This window comes from Pyrus communis, chromosome 10, assembly GCF_041283825.1.
Source record: "Pyrus communis isolate YQ-2024b chromosome 10, ASM4128382v1, whole genome shotgun sequence".
NCBI classification, from domain to species: Eukaryota; Viridiplantae; Streptophyta; class Magnoliopsida; order Rosales; family Rosaceae; genus Pyrus; species Pyrus communis.
In genome coordinates, this window is record NC_142574.1 from 32,818,530 (window position 1) to 32,838,017 (window position 19,488).

The following is a 19,488-nucleotide window of genomic DNA, read 5'->3' on the forward strand; positions in this document are numbered from 1 at the left end:
TGCAGTCACTCCTACTTTACCTCAAATATCTTCGTTCTAAATCCTACCCTTTCTCGTGTGCCCACACATCCAACGAAGCGTTCTCATCCCCTCTACACTAATTCTCCCTTATTCTCATTCTTTGCACATGCTACTTTTTAACCGCTTAACATTATGTGTTATAAGGCATTAATGACATTCTTTGCACGTGTTGCTTTTTAACTGCCTAACATTATGAGTTATAAGGCATCAATGGCCTTATTAACGTCCCATAAAAAAATTCATTGAGTTTTAGTGGCATACAACGATTGTCCAAATTTCTAATACATATATTTACAATCACTATTGGTTGAAAGATTTCTCAAATAATTGAGCGATACTTTTGTAGGTTTCACTCTATATTGTATTCTAACAATCCAACTATATATTATTTAAGTATTTTTTTAAATATCATATCTACAAAAAAAAATTATTCAAATTCAAAACTATTTGACGGTGATCATTAGAAAAGCAACATATTTCACCAAAATTATTTAGAGCAACTGATGCTATGCATCAAAATCGACCCATGCATACGAGACTTCACTTGCTTCTCCTTGTATACGAAATACGATGAAAACCCGTATGCTTTACGTTTTGGGTGAAGTTCCATTTTCCATGTGGCTTCACCAACTTCACATAATCTGTGGCTTTCATTTGCAACATTGCAGAGACAACTTTAATTTTTTTTTTTGGGTAAACAAGAACAACTTTAATTTAATACAACGAAAGATACTCTTATCTTACAATTGTATTTTAAATTAATCATATAATGTTATAAAACTAAAACTAATAACATACGATTTAATTTAAGAGGGTGAGTTTTGACGCAATAAAATTATTACTTTTTTGAGATTGAAAAATCACAGATTTGAGTTATGAAGACAATTTATTTACAAAAGCTATGTACGACAGTTGTTTCTTTGATTTTCATAAAGTGAAAAACCTTATTAACTCGAGACCGTCTTAACGTGAGATAAACTCAGAATACCACTATTTTCTCGAGTTCCTTTATTCACCGTGTGGCAAACAAGACACTCAAGTACCATGAGACTTAATTGTTGTTGTACATTCGAAGCGATCCCACTGTCCCACATGAAGTAGGTGGTAGGTAAAAGAAAGAAGCATGGGTTGTCTGCTGATAGATAACTGCAAGTACATTCTCGACCTTCGGATCAAGCGACATCGTTCAACAGTGGTTGACCAAACCCCACCAATCCCTATCAAACGGTCCATAGTCAAAACCACTAATCATATTTTCCTCATCTAATTTGCACTCTCAATCCACGATGCAGAGAGAGAGAGATCCACCGTTTTTGGTGAGGGTATTACAGTAATTCAATCGTCAACTTTGGTTTATGTAGCTGTAGACAAAACGAGTTTCATTTTCTACCACGCTATCTCTTTATCTTTAATTTATAAAGCGAAAACAAAAAGAGGGAAAAAGAAAAGAAAATCAGCTTTAACTTTCGCAGATGACGTGTTTACCCCCAATCTTTTACCCATAACGAAGGGTACTTTAGTCTTTAAAAAATTAGAACAGGAGAGAGAGAGGAGGAGAACAACTTTGGTGTTATACACTGTTGGGCTGCTGTCGGAGAAAGTTTAAATGCGTAACAATGTATGATTAATTTTGAATATCGTTACAAGAACGTTTTGATAAAAATGAGATTCATTTGTATGCTACATCAACATATAACATAATTTTTGACAGAATTGTGACGGAATGACCATATTGATTTGTGACACCTATTTTCAGATGCTACATTGATTAATTTTCAACTTCAAAACCCATTTTGAAAGTGTGGATCAATTTCAAAGATAATTTGTAATAAAAACTCTTTTTTATTTATTTTAAAAGAAGTAATTCAAGCTGCATTATTGGTTTTGAATACTTCGACAACATTTTTCTAGTATGAGTTTTTGTATTTATTTTAAAAGAAGTGACTTCTCGCACTTATTTTCTGAATTTACACACTGTTAATTGTTTAAGACCTTTTGAATTTATACAAAAATTTGGAGAAAAAATAAATATAAAGTACACAAAGGTAAAAATAGCCTAAAATCATTTTCCTTTTTCAGCAATTTCTATCTCAAGTGGCTAGAACGATGGGCATATTACCGACATTTTACCAACAAAACAAACACAAAGGGATATTTTCGTCATTGCAGAATTATAAAGAGAGAGAGAGAGGTTGAGAGTAGAGAGAGATAGAGAGAGGAAGAGAGAGACAGAGAGAGAGCAGCCTGAGAGAGAGTGAAGAGCGTTTGATTTTCCGTTTATTCAGTTACTATATGTAGGTGCCATCGCCAACGCCATGGTGTCGGACCAAGAGATAGCCGAAGCTGTGGAGACTGTGCTCCGTCAATCAGGCCCTAACGACGTCGCCTCCGTAAACGCCGTCGTTCAGCAGCTCGAGGCCAAGCTAGGGTTGGACCTCTCCCACAAGGCCGCCTTCATTCGCGACCAGATCAACTTCCTCCTCCGCCCCTTCGCCCAACCGCCGCAACCCCAACCCCCCAAAGACCATTTTGCCATACATTACAACCTCAACCCCCACCACCACAACCACCCTCACAACCTCCCCCACAACCGCCATCCTCAATTCCTCCCCCAACAATTCCCTCCCCATTTTGCTCTCCACCCCCACCACCGCGCCCCCGAACCCCACAACTTCCACCCCCCGCCGCCGCCGCCGCCGCATCAGCAACAACGCCCTCAGACTCAGCAACTACGCCCTCAGCCTCAGTCACAGCCTCAGCCTCCGCCTCAGCCTCCGCCTCCGCCTCCGCCTCCGTCTGTGAAGACCGAGGCTTTCCCCCAAAATGCCCCCACAGCCGCCCCGGAAACGCCCAAAGAGAGGTTCGGATTTCATGTTTCAAATTTTGAAATTAAAAAATATGTGGATTTAAGGCTCCCGCTTTTCTTTCCTGTACATTTCGAAGGTTGCATGTTTATGAAATTCAATTGGTTCCCATGTTTCCAGAGGTTCCAATCAGCAACATTTGGTCAAGTGTCCGTTTAAAACTTTTGAAAATTCTGCTTTTTCCTGTTTGCTTCTACCAAATTTCGCTAATTTGCATATCTTAATTGCTATTTCTCACTAATCGTTTTCTCTTTTGGGTAAATAGAGCCTACTGTGTAAATTTTTATAATAAATTAGGGAACAAACATATGGAAATTGGCCTTCAAACCCTCCTTAGTATTGTGATAGGAAAGTTTTAACCTTTTTCGCGGACGAATTGTCGTTCGGATAAAAGTCAGACTCAAAAATGCTGTTGTTTGTCTCGTTGCATAAAACATGAAATAGGAACCAGCAGGTGGTCAATTAGGAAGACTCTTACTCTAATTATATAGTAAGACTGTAAGAGTCTCAATCCTCAATTATTGAAAGAGCTGGCTTAATGGTCGTGCTAATTAAACGAGTTCGCTTGTCAGTTTGGTTGGCCGTTAATATTTTTACGTAAATTTGGAGGTTTTGTGGGTTGAAGTTTCGTCCTGTTAACAGGGTTTGGGAATAAACTATTTGGAAAAGCAGCATCATCCCTTCGTTCACCGTAGCTCAAATATTATCTTGTTGTTTAATACTTGCAAGTAATCTATTATGGTTCAGTTTATTTCATGCTGCAACGGATGACCTGACTTGCTTGTGTTCCGTAATGTTACTGCAGTGCTCCATCTTCTGGAACCAAGAGAAGAGGAGGGCCAGGCGGTCTTAACAAAGTCTGTGGTGTCACACCTGAGCTTCAGGCTGTTGTTGGTGAACCGGCCTTGGCGAGGACTGAGGTTATTACTCCCAAATAAACCCGGATTCTCTTTTTATGCTAACTTGTTATGTTCAATGATGTGGCTCAGGTTTTTCTCGGTAGATCTTAATGTAGGTTTGTGGGTATGTTTTAAGATTTTATTTTTGCTTATTTCAGATTGTGAAGCAGCTCTGGGCATACATAAGGAAAAACAACCTCCAAGATCCAAGTAATAAGAGAAAGATTATTTGTGATGATGCCTTACGTGTGGTATTCGAGACAGACTGTACTGACATGTTCAAGATGAATAAGCTGCTATCCAAACATATTATACCCCTTGGACCTAACAGTACGTAAACACTGAGTATTGTTTCAGATATTGTTCCATGAGGCTAGATTAATTTATATCTTTCTCCTGTGTATATACAGAGGAGTCAAGTCAAGCTAAACGATTGAAGTTAGAGGCCAAGTCTACAACTGAGAGTACTGAACCTCAACCACAACCACAACCGCAACTGGGGTCCCTTACTGTAGGAATATCTGAAGCACTAGCTAAGTTTTTGGGCTTTGGAGGAAGGGAGATGCTCCCATCTGAGGCAACAAGACTTGTTTGGGAGTATGTAAAGGTTAACCGTTTGGAGGTAAGTATCCAGGTGCAGAATTCTGTAGATGATTATTTTATTGGGTACGTTGAATTTATCTCCGTTATTCCATTATCAATCACAAGCTGGATTGATTTTAGCTAGTGAGGTGATGTAATTCTCCTTACCTTTCTACTTGCTTAACTGCTACCTTGCTTGGTTTGGACCTTTCACATCATGTGCATGTGGAAATAAGACTTATGATGGCGCCTTGCTTGTATTTCCATAGGATCCTCTAAATTCTACAGTGATATTATGTGACGCAAAGCTCCACGAGCTTCTTGGATGCGAAAGCATTTCTGCTGCGGGGTTGCACGAGATGTTAGATCGGTATCATTTATTCAAACAATTATGATTTCTGGTAGTGTTGACTGGTTAGTATAAGTTCCATTTGTTTAATTCGTCTCATTTCTTTCTTAACAAAATTTTATGCATATAAACTATTTAGCTTAGTTTGCTTGCCTCTCACTCGATGTGTTATCGACAATCACTGTAATGGTCTGTTTTATTCTTTTGCAGGTGCTCGGGACCTTTGCCATCTGGTCTCTTCTGATCCTAGAAAACATAGGAAAGAACAGTTCTTTATATCCGTTGTTTTTCTTTTTCGTCGTCTCATTTGTGCATTGACGTGGTTAGGTGCTACGCCGTCTTACTTGTCGTGGTTATTTGGATTTAGAATTGCTATGTGCTGTGGGTTAATGGGAACAAGTTTCTTAGATTACGCCATTGCCTAGGTTAGTTCGTTTTTAATCGTCTTCTCCTAACCTTGAAACTGTGACAGAATGATAAAATGCTCTGTACAGCGTGGAAGGACCTTTGTATTTCATAGATGGCGGTAAATGTTAGTTTTAACTGCAACTTGTGTATCTTCTTACATCGCAGTAAATTCTTATTTTAACTTCGATTTTTTTTAGCATTCTGGCTTTCGTGGTGATACATATATTTCAGAAAATTCAAATTGGATAATACTTGGAAACTACTGATCAGTCGGAAAGAAAATGTTGTGTTTCATCACGCGCAATGTCAGCCGTCAATGGCTGCCCAAGGCCGGCCACCCCGTGTTTTGGATCAATCCGTCCTTGCCACGGGGTGGACTGAAGTGTAACTGCAAAAGTTTGAGATTTTAGTTTCACTGCCAGTACAGTGCGTCCCATTTTTGAAGAAAGACTTGGACGTACAACCAATTTCTGCTATTGCAAATTCTGAAATTACTTAAAAGTGGTACGTGAAATCAAAAGACGCCGAAGTTTTGCAATTTCAAAACAATTCTATGAAAGGTACGACAGTGCGATTGACTTGAGATAAAAGAGCAACGACACCCCGGTTGTAGGTTAGTTTCTCTCGTGGGTATGGCTTAATCCAAGATAAGTTTGAATATGATTAAAAAGGCAGCCTTGATGACCAGAAAGAGTAAAACCCACAGAATTCTGTTTGCTTTACCCTTGAACATTGAATTGGAACCCATCTTGTCCATTAAACCCGCCATAATTCCCATTATTTTCTGCAAAAGTGATATAATAAGCACAGAGAAAATATGAACATAAAGAAAATTAGTGAAATTAAGAAGTCATTAGAACCTAACTTACCAGTCTGAGGGGTTCAATATGGAGGAGTGGTTCCATAAACATCTCCACATTTCTGTAAATAAGATAACGGGAATTATGAACGAGTAGTTTAATGATGTCACAATCAATATTTTAAGTCAATCAAACACGACCATGAATGAATGGTTTGAGATACATCCAAAGTGGCTTCCCAACAATACTTGAGCTTCGCTTGTGCACTTATGTTGGGAAAATGAATAATGCTACGGAGATCACATTTTTTTACCACATTCACATCACTTGCCACATCAGATAGTACGTGGATGAGGTTAAAAAATGTGGTCTCCTATGTATTTTTCTTGGGGAACTGTGAGAGAAGAGGGTATGCAATTTATATGAAGCAAACAAGCACCTTATGATGACCTTCCCTTTGTAGATTTGGCATATATGGAAGCTAAAGCCCTTTCCCAGAGGCGCATGCGTTTTTTTCCACTCTGCATATCAAATTATAAATCCCTTATTGCAAAAAAGAAAGAGAAACGGGGTTCCTTCCATAAATAGTTACACAATCTTAATTAATCTGCAGAAAAAATAATTGCAGGCGTATCAGTTCATATACCTAAGCTCCACTGAACACCGACGTTCATTCCATGGTGCAACGTCGGCGTTACAACAAATTCGATGTTGCTTCCCAAGCTTCGGATTAGATATGAGAAAAAATCCAGCACTTGCTGCAACAGAAATCAAAGTAGCACTTGCCTATACGTTATATAGTTTTATGATACTATATGCAGGTCATATATAATACATGTATATATATATATATATGTATATGTATATGTAAAATGTATACCTTCTTTCCTCGGAGGGGTTGGATGACTGAGAATAAATTGCATACACATTGGCATTCATCTCCTATAATCTCAGACAACTCGCGAATGTTTTTGTTCTTGATAGCGGTGTAGAGTTTGAGGACTGTTTCCAGAGCTCGTGGATCCTCGGCTCCCTGATGATCCCCTGGTAATCCTCCTGAGTTTCTAGCAGAATTGACTGGCACTAACAAGAAGTCTCTCTTCTTTGATTTTGGAAAGATGCTCTCCTGAATAGTAGGTTGTCGATGATCACAACTTGGTGGATGAAAATTGCCAAAAACATTACAAGAAGACGCTGTTTTCTTCAAATTTTTGTGAACAATGGCCCCGGTAGGGCAAATAACCAAAGTCATTTGAACATTGAATCAATATTGTAAGACATCGAAAGTTCTAAACCATATGAGATATGATATATAGACAGACATAATGCAGCAGATGAATATGTTTTTTGACAAGATTCCTAACCTAAATGGCTATATACAGCAAAGGAAGTTAAGTATGTTGCCCACATCCACAAGCAAAGTTTGTTCCTTGGTTACTTGGTAATGGTATCGCCTAGATCACCGCCAGCTTTGTTTGCTTAAAACGTAAATTTGAGCGAAACCCCAATGAAACGATTCGAAAAACACCATTCAAATAGTTACGGATGAAGCTCAAAACCTGAAATACCTGTTCTTCCGCGTAAGCAAAACTAACCGTCCATTTCTTCATGTATGGAGAAAAGGTTTGGCAACTTTTTTCCACATTGCGAAAAGGGAAGGGCATCCTTGTCATCACATGACAACCAAGAACGGCTACATATTTTGATGATGGGGTATGGGCACAATTTCTTCGGAGAACTGGCCAAATTTTCACACCTTGCTCAGTTGCTCTACTGGCAGGCATGCCCAGCAGATGGGCAGCCAAGACATTGGTTTCTGTTCTCAAGTAGGACTCATGGTCTCCATTTTCTAAGGGTTAGTATTACCACCCTCTACACCCAAATTAAAATTCTCCACCTCATAATTTTGATAAATTTATAAGTGGTTGACTGAAGGGGATACAAATTCTTCTTTCTGTCATGCCTATGCTCGTATTAAATCCTCCAGCTCTCGTATCAGTTGTATTCTTGATGGAAATAATCTTCTTACTGATCCGCAGGCAATTGAGAACCATTGTGTTAATTTCTATCAGACCTTGTTCGGCTCTTTTTTCACTCCTTCAGGTATTGATGAGGTTTGTGAGGTCATTCGGCCAATGGTCACTGATTCTGAAAATGATCTTTTATCTGCATTACCTATTGATGAGGAAATTAAGGAAGCAGTTTTCTTTTTAAGTGCTTCTAGTGCGCCAGGGCCAGATGGTTTTCCAGGTTTTTTCTATCACCATTGTTGGGATATTGTTGGCTTTGATGTTATTCAATTTGTGAAGCAATTCTTTCACTCGAATTGGTTATACCCTAATGCCAACAATAATTTCTTAGTTCTGATACCGAAGGTGGAAGACGCTATTTCCATTACCCAATTTAGACCTATTGCTTTGGCAAATTTTCTCTTCAAGATTATTCCCAAAATTTTGGCAGTTCGTCTTTCTCATGTTGTTCAACGCATTATTTCTCCACAACAAGCTGCTTTTATACCTGGGCGACGTATCACAGATTGTATTGGCCTTTTTTCAGAATGTTTCAATGTGCTTGACAAAAAATCTCGTGGTGGTAATATGGGAATTAAAGTTGATATAGCTAAGGCTTTTGATACTTTAGATTGGTCATTTCTATTGCGGGTGCTTACTAACTTTGGGTTTTCCACTTGTTTTATGGACTAGGTTTCTATTATCTTAAGATCTGCTAAATTGTCCATCTTAATCAATGGTTCCCCGCATGGTTTTTTCTCTTGTTCTCGAGGAGTGCGCCAAGGGGATCCTCTTTCTCCGTTACTTTTCTGTCTAGCTGAGGAGGCTTTATCAAGGGGTTTGAGTCGTCTTCAACTTGATGGGCTTACTAAGCCAATTTTTGCTCCAAGAGGTTGTATCTCTCCTTCTCATATTCTCTATGCAGATGACTTATTCATTTTCTGTAGAAGTGATGGTGTCACCCTGCGTAATTTGCAAGGTTTTTTTGATAGATATAGTGGGGCCTCTGGTCAATTTATCAATAAGGCAAAAAGTACTTTCTACTTGGGCTCTACTTCAAGGCATCACAAAGTTGTGGTTGAGAGTTACTTGGGATTCAAAGAAGGCAAAGTACCATTTGTCTATTTAGGAGTTCCAATCTTTTGTGGCAAGCCTAAGAGGAGTCATCTTCAAGCCTTGGCAGATAAAGCTGAAGCTAAGTTAACAGGTTGGAAGGGGAAACTTTTATCTATGGCAGGAAGAGTTCAACTCATTCAATCAGTTTTTCAGAGTATGCTCTTGCATAGTTTTTCTGTTTATAAGTGGCCTTCTTCCTTGCTGAGGTCTCTTTCACGATGTGCTCGCAATTTTATATGGTCTGGTGACGTGACCTCCAAGAAGTTTGTTACAGTTTCTTGGCATCAGATATGTGCACCGAAGAATGAAGGTGGTTTGGGATTGCGTGATCTTTGCTCTCTTAATACTACATCTCTCTTAAAGCTTGGATGGATTATTATTACTTCTGATTCTCCTTGGAGTGTTTAGTTTCGAGAACGTTTCCAGCTGCATGGTCGTTTATATTCTTGTAGTTACAAGCGATCTTCTATATGGCCTGGTATTAAATCCATTCTTCATATCTTGTTTCAGAATTGTTGTTGGGTGATTAGAAATGGTTCTACTACTTCCCTTTGGGTTGATAAATGGTTGGATACGCCTATTGTGGACGTCGTTGGTGCAACTGAGATTCCTCCTTCTCTATCTCGTACTAAGGTCTCAAATATTATTCGTATGGGAAAATGGGTTATTCCTTCTATTTTTTCATCTACTTTTCCAGACCTAGGTAAAGAGATTTTAGAAATGCCTCTTCCAATTGATGAGGACAAGGACGTTTTAATTTGGGAAGCTTTTACATCTGGAGTCTTTTTGTTTTAGGATGGCTATGAAATTGTTGTCATCGATTTCCTATTAAGAGTTGGGCTTCCACTATCTGGCGTTCTTTCATCCCACCTCGCTACTCTATTTTAGTTTGGAACATTCTTTTCAACAAGCTCCCAACGGAAGATCAACTTTAGCGATGGGGCATCCCGCTGGTTCCAATATGCCAACTATGTTACAAGGATTCTGAATCTATTAACCATTTATTTTCTAGTTGTGAATTTGCACAACGTGCTTGGTGTTGGCTAGCTACCCAATTTGGCACTATTATTCCACTTACGGGCTCCCTCTCTGATTTATGGCTTGCCTTTGTGTCAAAGCGTTTTTCTCCACAACTTCGCAATGTCTGGTTAGCCTCAGGGTTTTTGTTACTAATGACTATTTGGAAGATGCGTAATAAAGTGAAGTTTGAAAGCAAACCCCTTTCCTTCTCACGTTTTTGCCGTTCCATCTCGGCTTGGATTAGGCAAGTTGGAGCTCTCACCCTGGGTACACACGAGGCATTTTGGATAGGCAACTTTTAGTCTCTCTTGGAATCTCAGCTAAGTCTTGTAAAGCTCCTTCTATTGTCCCTGTTCTTTGGCATCCACTTCCTTTTTCTTGGGTCAAAGTGAATATTGATGGTCTTGCTAAAGGTAATTCGGGTCCTGCGGCTTGTGGCGGGGTTTTCCGAGATTCTGTGGGTTATTTTCTTGGTGGTTTCTCCCTAAGCTTGGGCCATCGTACTTCTTTCTATGTGGAGCTCCATAATGTCATGCTTGCTGTCGAATTGGCTCATGTGCGGGGTTGGAAAAATTTATGGCTTGAAAGTGACTCTTCTAGTGTAATATCGTGTTTTGCTTCTGCATCTTTCCCTCCCCCTTGGTCGCTCCAGACACGCTGGAACAATTGTATTCTCCAATTGCAGAACATGGTTTTCCGTTGCTCTCATACATTTTGAGAAGGGAATGATGTTGCTGACAAATTAGCCAATTTAGGGCTTATCTCATCTTCACTTGTTTGGCATTCCATTCCCCTATAGAGATTCTTCCTTTTCTGCACTCAGATTTCTTGGGCATGCCAGCCTACAGGTTTGTCTCCCCTTCTTGATATGTGATTTCCCTTTTTTACCTAATCTTTTTGGATTTCCTTTTTCGTTTTGTAGCTTGTCTTGCAGGTTCTTACCTTTTAAGGTTTATAGAGGGGTTTGGGCATATGTCCACCCAATCTTTTCCTTGTATTTTCTTTTCAAGAAGGGTACGGTCTATGTCCCCCCTTGATTAGGTGTAACTTCTTTTTTCTTATCTATATATTTACCTCGTGCCGCCGAGGTTTTCCAAAAAAAAAATATATATATATATATATAATAATTATTCTATTGGTTATAAATAAATAAATAATAATAAATTTACTTTCTCATCGTACTTCATTTCTAAACTTTCTCTATTTCCTACTCTCACCCAGTAGCAAGTGTATTGCGAACCTTTATATTTTCTTTTTATAAACCTAAAACAGAAAATTGAAAGTCAGACATTGAAAGTTCATAAAAAATAACTTTCAGCTTTTAGTTTCAATTTCATGTTTTAAAAAACTGAAAACGAAAAAAAGTTAATAAACAAGTTTTTAATTTTCAAACCCACTAGTACTAATGCTGATGGCAATTTATCACAGTGGTGAAAAACGATCATAACTATGAACTCTAGTGTTTAACTAATTTAGTCTTCCTTATTTTCCCATCCGCCTTTTGACTCTTTTGTCTTTTCGTCCATTTTTTGCATCCAGCATTCAGGACCGAATCAATGTGATTTTTTTGTAGCAGTGTATCTTTCCGATTCCGGTTAAGAAAACATGCCTAGTAAGTGTAAGTTTCCTAACAGGTCTTGGTTTCCCGTTTTGCAATAGGAATACGACTTCGTTTTGTAGTGGGAAACTTGGAAATTGAGAGAGAGAATCCTTCCGGCAAATGGAGAAGTTCAAAGCCTTATAAATATACAAGACCTAGCCTCAAGAACCTCAACTACTGAAGTCACGAAAACAATTGATAGAGAGAGAGAGAGAAATAACTACTGCCTTTTTGATATCGAGAAAATACATGGAGATGTTGTCTGGGATCGAGCAGCAGAGAAAGAAGAGGAAGCTGCTGGACTGTTGCATCAACAACAACACTAGTTGTTCTTCGTTAACGAGCCTACCCACCGAAATTCTCATCGACATCCTCTTAAGGCTACCCGTAAGCTCACTGTTTTGCATCCGATGCGTCTCAAAGACCGTGTTAAACATAGTCGACTGTCCATCTTTTGTTACCCTTCACACGCAACGTTTACTTACGGTACAAGCTACCCAGACTAATTTTGATGATGTTAATCAAGTACCTAAACTTATGCATATGGATCATAGTATCACCACAGTTGGATATTGTGCCTTCCAATCAGTGGAATACGACGACAATAAGAATGCCTTCACACACAAGGAAGATGATGCAACCGCGCCGGCCGAGTTTGGTCCCCCACCACCGCGGCCAGATGGTTGGTACGAAAAATTTGAATTTGTATTCTGCACCTTGCTTTGTTTTAGGTTTTTTGGATATCGGGAATCTGATTCCATAAGATTTGAAGAACCATGCATCTTAGTTAATCCTCTTAGGAGAGAAGTCCTAGTGCTCCCAACAACAACCAACGCTCAACTTCCAGCGTCATGTCCCAAAGATAGCGTCTTAGATTGGTTAGCTATGGGATTGGATAATGTTACCAATCATCTCAAGATCGTCCGTGTCTCTGGAAATAAAGACTACAGCAGCCAGCTGGTGGCCCAAGTTCATGTATTGGGAACAAACTCGTGGCGGGAGGTAGACTCAGTTCCTCCTTGTAATTTAAGTGCGACGAAGTTATACGCATACGGCGACATGCATTGGCTGGTATGGTCCGAGTACGAGTATCCCGTTAATGGTGATAATAGTGATGATGATGGCGAGTATTATGATGATGATAATAATAATTACGATGATGCTGATGATTATTATGATTATGATGATGATGATGATGATCCAATAAAATGGGCTATAAGCATAGTTTCCTTCGACTTCAGCAAAGAGGAGTTCCACCAAAGAATTCCTCCTCCCAAATACTTTGGAGACAGCTACAAGTATCTTGGCCGTGGGGATACACCACCAGCGGAGTTGACAGGTGCTTTCAAAAACAACCTTTTCTACCTCCACTTGGTAAATTTGAGAGGATATATGGCCTTGGTAGATGCTTCGTCACGGGATCATCTTGAGATATGGGTGTTGAAGAATTACCATGACAAGAATCAAGAGTGGAGTCTTGAGTACAAGGTAGAAACCACAATAATTTACGGGAGGGATACTCCTTTCTACCAAGCGTGGGTTCCTTTGAATTGCTACCAATGGGCGCACGGCATATTTTTCAATGAACACGGAGGTCCCACTCGTAGTACATATTTTTTGGATCTAAGAAGCGGTTCCACGACGAAAGCAGAATTATTCCCATCCAAGAGCGTGTGCACCAGCATCTTGAGTTATACCCCCTCCTTGATTTCTCTAAGAAATTACGGGAGTTTGGTTCAAGGACAACCGACTACTGCAAGTATCACGTCTGCAGAAGGCAAGAATTTAGTTTACCTCATGATGTAGCACTAGCAGTAGCACAATGTTACCTTTCTCAGCCTCGAGGAAGAAATCAAAGGTTTAATATTTTGTTAATTGTATTTTTCTTAGGTGTTGCATAGTAGCTAGTTAATCTTTTTCTGTAAGTTCCTCAATGAATTATCTAGTATCTACAACACGTAAAATGGTATACCAGCGTAATTTATATTTCCGGTGCTCATAAATGTGATTTGAAGTATGGTACATTTATTTATTTATTTTTATTCACAAACGATAAGATAATATCTTCGCCTTGTTTTTTTTAGCCACCGACGGGGTTCAAACCCATGTCATCATGCAATGGCTCAACACCTTTCAACCACGGCGATAATACTTCTCATTGTTGAGTCTTACAAAAATATTTGGGCTGGTACGATTTTGGGTTTGAGAATGATCGGCTTGGGCCTTTTACTCTGTCATTATTGGGTCAGTGAGTTCATGAAGTCCAAGTCCTTTAAGTACTAAAACACGACCTTTTCGAGCAGGACACGGATATCCTCCCCTCCGCCTTTGGTCTTTTCACTTTCGCATTCCCGGACTCACTGAAAGACAAACTCGTGTTACGAGTGGCGCGGTGTTATACCATCCCATCGCGAAGCAAGTACGCAGGCATCTTAAAAACAAATGTAGTATTAGTGTATGATTCCACTTTTATTGCGTCGAGAGTTTTTGTTTAAAAACTCTACGTATTCATTGCACTGGTGATTAAGCAGCAATAACTTTAACATAATATCTTTTTGATACAGGCCTAAATTATTAGGTTGACTAACAAATCACAACTTAAAACAAATAGTTCCACTTCTAACTGCATCAAGGCATTTTGCATAAAAATCATGCACGTACTGATTACAAGGGTGATTGAGTGAGGACACTCTTGATACTATTAGTGGTGGACCGCAACCCGTCTAATTTTAACATACCCATTATGGGTTGTAGAAAATTCAAAAGTAAAAAGCTTCGATTTGTTCGCTGACTTGAGAATTCAGATCAACTGGTCCAACACCATATACGGAACTGATGGAGACTAATGAAAAATCGATCGAGTGGAGATAAGGTATTTTTCACGACCAGTAAGTAGTAACAAACAATTTCATATAGCCAACAATAAGAGCGCTCAAAGATCGACAACAATAAGCCATTCATATACTTTTTCATGGACAATGTGATGGTAAAGTTCGAAAACTAACATTTCATGTCGATCACAATGGAACAAGAACAATCTATAAAGCTGAATTTGGTTACGAGCGCCGAGATGGAGATACATCGCCAACGATGCAAAACTAACATTTCTTCGACATACTAGAACGATTATGGTTTTCAAAAGTTGCTATATTTTTCATAGGCCTCTCTAACACCAACTGACCTTAATACTGCTGAAGTGGGAAAACACAGGACTGGAGCACGGAAGCAAACAATGAAGCTTCAGTCGAGCAGCCAACTGCGTGAATACGGATTTCATTCTGGCAAGTTTTCTTCTAGTCTCTCCTTCTCAGCGCCCAAACTCTGATCAATTCAAAAGGGGAAAAAAGGAAAACCCATTAGATCAGAATTCATGATGCAGAATAAAATTAGTTTTGATTTGCTGTCTCGAAACGTTAAGCCATATATATATAAACAATATGGTAAATGCTCCAGTACTTTCAATAGAGTCAGCTTCGCATGCATTTAGTTAGACACTAAATATGTTGGGGACATTTTACATCTTTCCAACCGTTATGATCCATACAAAAATTTAATCTGGATATGATACTGACGGATATCCAGAAGAGCAACGACTGGAATTTCACATGAATGTCTTTTCACAGGTATATCAAACTATTAAAGCACAAAAGAAAAGATAGAAAGAAAGCAAGCCATTCTGTTAGAAATGTTAAATCTTTCCCAAGTGAGGGGTGCTTAACATTCAGAGGAATAAACTAATATGTTGGTTTAAAAGATAAAACATGAACATCCATTGCCAAGTGAGTAAGTTGATTGGACGAGCATGTGTATTTGTCCCAAAAGGAAAAAGGCCCGACCTTAGCGTACACATGACTTGACAACAAATACACTTGAGTGACAACATCAACGACAACAATGCATGGATTTCAAGGTCTAAAAATAATGCTATCGTAAAATTTACATGGATACCAGTGTTTAACGCTCGCTCATCAAATTAAGTAAGGCAACAGTGCATCAAATTAAGGGAACAGTGCAGGCAACAATGCATTAAATTAAGTAAGGCAACAGTCCAGCCAACAGTGCATCAAATTAAGTAAGGCAATAATGCATCAAATTAAGTAAGGCAGCAGTGCATCAAGTTAACTAACGCAACATTGCAAAACAGAGTGGTAGGAAAGAAATTAACCAATAAACAATGGCATCTGAAATCTTCTAAGATTGGTGACTCTTAAACCTTAAGGAGTACAAAAAACTACTTGTAGTCAGACCTGATCACTTACATTCTAATTTTCTTCAAAGAAGGGATGGTTCAAAGCATCTTTAACCTTCATTCTCTTACTAGGATCATGGGCTAGTAAACCCTGCAAACATGTTATAACGAAAATATTATAAAAACAAACAAACATATAAATTAAGAAATAGGAACCTAACAAACATACATGAAGCAGGTCACGGCCATGAACGCCTAGGGACGGGAACATCCATGTAAAATCGACCTCTGGATGCTGAGGTGGACAGGCCGGCCAAAAGGGTAATTGGTTTGCTGTTGGCCATTTCTCTTTGGTGATGCTTCCCAAAACTCTGCACATCCAATCATCCATATAGCATAAGAATCCTAATATTGTTTTCAAATCTAACTAATTTAAAGGTTCCCACAACTTTTAACCCATTACAATAAAGCCCCACACTTCTAAACCATTACATATTAGTCCTCAATGACTTACAATTTACAAAAACAACTATTCTTCCTTGTGATTGAAGTAATCACAGTGGTCAGTTCATAACATTAATGTTCTTAAACTTATAAAATTATAATTAATCAAAAATACAAATAAACGAGTTTACCTGGTAATCCCACTCAAGTACCGATCGACATCGTGTTTGTCTCTGATGTCAGGAAACAACCTCTTGCCCGTGCACATCTCGGCTGCACAAACCAACAGAAATTAATTTAGATACGTTATAATTTCATGAAATTAGTAATCAAAGTAATTACAGAAATCAATTGAGTCAATTGCACGAAATATTCGACACCTATTATGCACCCGCAAGCCCAAGAATCAACTGCGTCAGTGTAGTGCTTGGCACCAAGCATCAGCTCCGGTGCCAAGTAGGCCTTTTGGACAGTGATGATAATAGGGCTCAAATTTCTTTCTTCTTCGGTATCAAACATTATCTCCCCCAAATACCTAGCATCTTGGAAGTTTCGGATCTTGATTCGACCGCCGGCGAGAAGAAGGATCTTGGTTGGGTTTAGGTACCGGAGGATAACCATGTTCCGGTGGCAGTGAGCCAATCCCAGCAGAATCTGCCGGCTGAAGTGTCTCACAGTGTCCCTCCTTAAGCTGCCGCGTCGAATCTTGCGACTCAAATCAGCCGCCGGGTCATGCAACTCAAAAACGACATCGTAGCTGTCTTTCTTGCGTACGTCTTCCTTCAGATGGAGGATGTGCTCATACGGAGGGATTCGGCGGCAGATGGAGACCTCTTTCTCAACCGACAGTTTATCATCAGTGTTACAGAGTTTGTACCGCTTCAGCGTGACGGCGGCGCCGGTAACGTTGTTTTTGGCAGAGTAGGCTCTGCTCTCCTTATCTCTGAACACCTCAGCTCCGACGAGGTACTTCTCCCTGGGTGCTTCTCTTATCACTCGGCCCGGCCCTTCTCTCATCAGTCCGCCAGCTTCGCGCCTTCGTAAGCGCGATGGTCCGCCGCTTCCTCGGCCGAATCGGAACCCCCCTCCGCTTTTCCCAGATCCCAACATCTTTCCACTCTTACCAAACAGCAAAGAAAGAAAGCGAAAAGTCACAGAGAAGATAGAGAAGGATGTTTGTTATTACAACAATAGCAATTCTAATTACATTGGAAAATGACTTAACTTGCTATATACAGCAACCAACAATACTTGATGGCCAAGTAAATTTGCAACTAACCGTAACAACTAAGACTCTAGGATCATTACACATGTCATAGCAGAAATTCTGCCACTTGGCACTCTTATGGTTAATACCACTACGGTCCACAGATGATCTGATTTTTTATTCGTTTCTTGTATTATTATTATTATTATACTCTGCGAGAGTGCGACGTTCTCGAAAATTCTAATCCGATTCGTGCGACTTTTGTTCTCCTTTCCTACCCTTTTCGGCTGGTTTTGTTGCCAATTCTAGACACACGTGGATGCCGTGCGATGCAGGAGTCATGGACTTCAATTCGTGGGTCCCACCTCGAAGTTCTACCAAATAAGACTCAGATTTTCCGATCGGACCATCAGGATAAAGTTTTTAATGTGTCAAAAATAAATCTGAGCTTGATGTGCCGGATCGTATTCTTACTAATGAAGGACAAAAGAAAGGGGTGGGGCGAGGGTTTATAGCTAGTGTACGCCATGTGCACTCGCACCCACAAAACGTAACCCCGCTCCCTTTCTCTTGGTCAATGCACCACACTCTTCTGCCTACCGAGGGTGTTGGGTCCCACACGCAGGTACGTCCCTGATAATTGCATCGTTGTACCTGGATTGTGAAGACTCTCAACCATATAAATAGTTCAATGTGCTCGTCAACTCTTAACAGTAAGATGTGAATCATCTAATGCACATTAGCATGACGTACTTCTCTTGTTTAAACTAAGGTTTGAAACTAAGCTTCTACTTAGGAGGATTGATGAGACAATTCAAGTGGGCAGCGGACATAAGGTAGAAGAAAAGAAAAAACAATAAATTTTGCGTACAATACAACAAAATCTACTTGATAATAAAATATTTTTCGTTTTTCCAGATCTCTATCCAACGTAATAGGTTTTGTTTATTTTCGCATTAACAATCTCAATGTTAATAGTTTTCCAGCGATGGAATAGGATTGATTACTGTGGTGCCACTGCCGCAAAACCACAAAACACATGCATGCAATTTGCTCATTAATTTGATTATTTATCACGAATCACTGATTTGTAGTAGTTCTTTTGGACAGAGATCTGGAGCTCAATGACTCTGAAATCTGGATCGTTCAAATGAACAAGAAATAGATTTGGACTATTTATGTTTTTAGATTTTTGTGATGTGAGTTAGTGAAGTGAAACTAATGAGGGATAGGATGGGCACAATTTGGTTTCAAATTGGAATTGCAATTGAAAAATATTAACGGTTTGTTTCGGTGCAGTTTCGTTTAAATTTATTTCTAAAATCGTATGATTCATAGCGGTTTCAATTCGATTCATGCCGATTCATGGTTTCGAATAATAAATCATTTAAATCTTGCCAACAAATATTTAAAACACATACAAAAGGTAAAGGATTTTTATAGTAAAAGATAGTAATTGGATCACACAACGAAGAACATGCATAACCAGTCATAAAAAATGATGAACTACAATAGAAGAAGATTTAAAAATTTAACGGCACCGAAATTTTACAAAGCTATTGAATATTATTCATATCAACAATTCACAAAACATAAAACACATAACTAACAAATTTAGGTTACCAAACCATTTTGGTCAATTTATAAATGAAAGACTGAAACATACTTATTAAGAAACATGATCAAACGGTTGAAATTTACAAAATTTTAAAAATCCAATTAATTACTTATATTTACAATTCGTTTCAGTTTTAAACAATTCTATCAACATAAAAATTGAAACCGAAACCAATATAGACGGTTTGATCCGATTTTTGAACCTATATTGGTATTTTTTTGTCAAAATGATTTTTACATTTTTAAAATTCAGTCAGTGGGGATATATTGGTCCGCAAAATCGGAGAACAGAACGACTGGACAAATAATTTCCTCTCATGGTGGGTCCCATTTGATGGGACGCATGCACACTCCCCACCCACC

At 39.0% G+C, this 19,488-nt stretch overlaps 4 protein-coding genes and 1 long non-coding RNA gene across 5 annotated transcripts; 2 read left to right on the forward strand and 3 right to left on the reverse strand.

The window, feature by feature from the left end:
* Nucleotides 1–2,164: 2,164 nt before the first annotated feature.
* Nucleotides 2,165–5,310, forward strand: LOC137729375 (uncharacterized). The gene is made up of 6 exons (XM_068468318.2): nucleotides 2,165–2,881; nucleotides 3,691–3,805; nucleotides 3,943–4,114; nucleotides 4,195–4,406; nucleotides 4,636–4,780; nucleotides 4,926–5,310. Exons 1-5 carry the CDS (start codon nucleotides 2,337–2,339, stop codon nucleotides 4,759–4,761), a joined length of 1,170 nt encoding a protein of 389 aa, XP_068324419.2. The 5' UTR covers nucleotides 2,165–2,336; the 3' UTR covers nucleotides 4,762–4,780; nucleotides 4,926–5,310.
* A 289-nt stretch (nucleotides 5,311–5,599) lies between these two features.
* Nucleotides 5,600–7,222, reverse strand: LOC137728640 (uncharacterized). Its single transcript, XM_068467370.2, has 5 exons — nucleotides 6,804–7,222; nucleotides 6,570–6,681; nucleotides 6,363–6,444; nucleotides 5,993–6,044; nucleotides 5,600–5,907 (listed from the first exon to the last, which is right to left on the reverse strand). Exons 1-5 carry the CDS (start codon nucleotides 7,173–7,175, stop codon nucleotides 5,761–5,763), a joined length of 765 nt encoding a protein of 254 aa, XP_068323471.2. The 5' UTR covers nucleotides 7,176–7,222; the 3' UTR covers nucleotides 5,600–5,760.
* A 4,695-nt stretch (nucleotides 7,223–11,917) lies between these two features.
* On the forward strand, nucleotides 11,918–13,474 carry LOC137728641 (uncharacterized). The gene has a single exon (XM_068467371.2). The coding sequence runs from the start codon at nucleotides 11,918–11,920 to the stop codon at nucleotides 13,472–13,474; it is 1,557 nt and encodes a 518-aa protein (XP_068323472.2).
* A 1,083-nt stretch (nucleotides 13,475–14,557) lies between these two features.
* LOC148693945 (uncharacterized) lies at nucleotides 14,558–16,087 on the reverse strand. The gene is made up of 2 exons (XR_015951967.1): nucleotides 15,928–16,087; nucleotides 14,558–14,989 (listed from the first exon to the last, which is right to left on the reverse strand). It is a non-coding gene; the product is annotated as an uncharacterized LOC148693945 (long non-coding RNA).
* Nucleotides 16,088–16,488: 401 nt separating this feature from the next.
* On the reverse strand, nucleotides 16,489–17,411 carry LOC148693946 (cyclin-dependent protein kinase PHO85-like). Its single transcript, XM_088678137.1, has 2 exons — nucleotides 16,682–17,411; nucleotides 16,489–16,574 (listed from the first exon to the last, which is right to left on the reverse strand). The coding sequence occupies exons 1-2, from the start codon at nucleotides 17,409–17,411 to the stop codon at nucleotides 16,489–16,491; spliced, it is 816 nt and encodes a 271-aa protein (XP_088534263.1).
* Nucleotides 17,412–19,488: the final 2,077 nt, after the last annotated feature.

Bases quoted from the DNA above. Each gene is read 5' to 3' on its own strand.
- LOC137729375 (XM_068468318.2), top strand. From the start codon at position 2,337: ATGGTGTCGGACCAAGAGATAGCCGAAGCTGTGGAGACTGTGCTCCGT. The intron at 2,882-3,690 runs GTTCGGATTTCA...ATGTTACTGCAG, and splicing joins CCGGAAACGCCCAAAGAGAG to TGCTCCATCTTCTGGAACCA. The intron at 4,407-4,635 runs GTAAGTATCCAG...GTATTTCCATAG, and splicing joins TAAAGGTTAACCGTTTGGAG to GATCCTCTAAATTCTACAGT.
- LOC137728640 (XM_068467370.2), bottom strand. From the start codon at position 7,175: ATGACTTTGGTTATTTGCCCTACCGGGGCCATTGTTCACAAAAATTTG. The intron at 6,682-6,803 runs GTATACATTTTA...TTTCTGTTGCAG, and splicing joins AACCCCTCCGAGGAAAGAAG to CAAGTGCTGGATTTTTTCTC. The intron at 6,045-6,362 runs GTGCTTGTTTGC...TCTTATTTACAG, and splicing joins AAAGGGAAGGTCATCATAAG to AAATGTGGAGATGTTTATGG.
- LOC137728641 (XM_068467371.2), top strand. From the start codon at position 11,918: ATGGAGATGTTGTCTGGGATCGAGCAGCAGAGAAAGAAGAGGAAGCTG.
- LOC148693946 (XM_088678137.1), bottom strand. From the start codon at position 17,411: ATGTTGGGATCTGGGAAAAGCGGAGGGGGGTTCCGATTCGGCCGAGGA. The intron at 16,575-16,681 runs GTGTCGAATATT...TGGTTTGTGCAG, and splicing joins GGCTTGCGGGTGCATAATAG to CCGAGATGTGCACGGGCAAG.